At 36.9% G+C, this 2,720-nt stretch overlaps 1 protein-coding gene across 1 annotated transcript; it reads left to right on the plus strand.

Moving 5' to 3' along the window:
• Positions 1-552: 552 nt before the first annotated feature.
• On the plus strand, positions 553-2,387 carry LOC127096250 (uncharacterized). Its single transcript, XM_051034845.1, has 2 exons — positions 553-616; positions 1,603-2,387. Exons 1-2 carry the CDS (start codon positions 553-555, stop codon positions 2,385-2,387), a joined length of 849 nt encoding a protein of 282 aa, XP_050890802.1.
• The last annotated feature ends 333 nt before the right edge of the window (positions 2,388-2,720 follow it).

Below are 2,720 nucleotides of genomic sequence, written 5' to 3' on the forward strand. Positions count from 1 at the left end.
GATTCAAGATTATTGATGATGTTCAAGTATCCTCTCAATATCATTTATGTCTAAATGATATTGTGATAATCACTATATTAATCTTTAGACGATTTCTCCACCTAACTATCAATATAGCAATCTTTAATGGTTGATACAAAAGAAGAGTAGTGAATAAATCTATCTCTACAACTTATTCACTACTTGAAAATATATTTTATGTCAAGACTTAAATAATCTCTTTCAACAACTACTCAAATCTAATATTCAACTTAGGGCAAAAATATCTTTCAATACATCAACAATCTTTCATCATATATAAGAGTCAAATGAAATACATAAACAAATAGGAATAGCTACTACCTCCAATCTTGACAAAATGGGGTTTAGCTCCTCATCATCATTTTGGAAAGCACAAGGCAATGAAGAAACAAACTCTGTTTTTCTCTTACAAAATATCAAACTATGAATCAATGAATGAACCATTTCCATTCTGTTTTCTAAAAGGGTAGACCTTTTCTAAAATGCTGATTTTCATCTAAAGCTGAAAATCCCCCTACAATAGATACAGAAATGGCAAACACAGCTGGCATTGGAAACAGAACACTTGGCCAAATCAGCTTGCTGGATTCGCAAGGTTCGTGGCGCGAAGGGAGTCCGCGGCGCGAACTGAAGCTACTTCAGCTTCCTTGCCTTGCAAGCTTCATCCAATTAATCTTCCAAGTGTTAATCTTCAAAATTAGGCCTCCAAATTGCATTCAACACTTCTTCCAAATTATGATTAAACATTCCAAAGCTCTCTTGCCCAAAAATTCTACAAAACTAACAAATATGTGAAATAACTATTCAAAACAACATCAATTAAACCTAATTGCATTTATACAAAATAGTGAGAATAAAAGTGTGTAATTACATCAAAAATTGGTAAAAGGGACCAATAAAATTATATAAAAAGTAGTACTAATTGGTCCCTAACAACTACCCAGGCCAGTGACACATAAGTTAGAGTGGATAGTCATGCTAACTCTAGTGGCGCCTGGTACGTACGAGTTTGCATGACATACCATACCCAGCCGAGGTTCTAGTGGGAATGCTCTTGCCTTGCATTCCTTTTACACTAGACAAAGTGCTATCATGAGAATTGTCGACTTTGGTTGCCATTTAGAAGTCTGTCCTATTCTGATAAGAACCTACTTGTGAGTTGGGGTGTGTGTTACAAAACAAGCCTTCATCATACCTGGTTTTCTTGGAATTACATCGAACCTTTGCACTTGTGGCATTCAATTGTTATCAAGCACATCAGCTATCTGTTGATATGGAAACCATACTTGCTTTCCTGAGCATTATTATATTCATTCTATTAACACACATGTTTTTGTATTTCCATGTGTTTTTAATTCTTGATTCTCGTTATTTAAGTCTTCTCTAAAGATGGATACTGGTAGAGGTGGGCATGTTTCTTAGAAGTTTCCTGAGGTTAATCTAGACTCCCTTCTCAAGATGGATGAGAGGTCCCCTTCTGGCAATTTGGAAGTTTTCAAAAGAGACTATGGGAAACTTTTAGAGTACCTCATACTCTATTGTAGTTCTATGATCCTCCTTTGTGATGCTTAACTTTCCCAGACTATCAGTTGGCACTGACCTTGGAAGAGTATTCATGTATTCTAGGAATTCCCATCAAGCTTCAAGTTCCTTTTCACGTGTCTATGGAGGTTCCTGATTCTGAACGTATTGTTGCTACCCTTTATTTGGGAAAATATGTGGTGGATGCTAATCTCAAGACAAAAGGAGGACTCTCTGGTTTTATTCTGAGTTTTCTTTTAGAAACTTTGGGTGCTTTGGCTAAAGAAGAGAATTGGAAGGTTTTCAATGCTGTTTTGGCTTGCAGTATCTATGGCATTGTTTTGTTTCCCAACATGGTTGATTTTGTCGATATGAACTCCATTCGTATCTTGATGATGGGGAACCTAGTACTAACACTTTTGGGGGGTGTATATCATTCTATTCATTCCAGAAATCACAAAAGGAGAGGTGGCTTACTGTGGTGTTGTGCTCCTCTTTTGTACCATTGGTTCCGAAGCCATCTCCCGTGCAAAGGAGCATTTATGGATAACAAGGAAACCTTGAAGTGGTCCAAGAGGTTGATGGGGCTTACTTCCAAAGATTTGGTGTGGTATAACTTGAAATTGGACAGGATGGAGAAATCTGAAGTGATTTTATGTTGTGAAGAGTTTCCTAATGTGCCTCTCATGGGCATTAGGGGAGGTGTAAACTATAATCACGTGCTTTCTCAAAGACAATTGCACTATGCTTTGAAAGGATCTCTAGAGGATAGGAGCATCCAAGAGTCTTTGTTCTACAATGTGAATTATGGTGTTGAGATGATGAAGAAAGTTGCTAAGGCCTGAAATCATATTTCGTGTAAAGGGAAAAAGTTTTTTGGAAAAAAGGATTGTATTGCTTATCCTCTTTACATAGCCTGGATCAAAGAAAGAGTTCAAACTGTCTTGTTTCCTTTTCCGATGGATAAGCCATTATATCCTCAAGAGCCAGATCATCCTGATTTTGTGCCTAGAGAGTACTTCAATAAAACTTTGCTTTTGAACAAGAAGTTGAAGCAGGAAAAAGAGGAACTGAGCATGCAAGTCTTCGGATTTTGGCAAGAAAAGATGGATTTAGATCATAAGATTAAATAAAGAGACGAGTTGCTTGGTGAGTATGGTCTTATTGTGGATGTAAGG

This window comes from Lathyrus oleraceus, chromosome 6 (assembly GCF_024323335.1).
Source record: "Lathyrus oleraceus cultivar Zhongwan6 chromosome 6, CAAS_Psat_ZW6_1.0, whole genome shotgun sequence".
Classification (NCBI taxonomy): domain Eukaryota; kingdom Viridiplantae; phylum Streptophyta; class Magnoliopsida; order Fabales; family Fabaceae; genus Lathyrus; species Lathyrus oleraceus.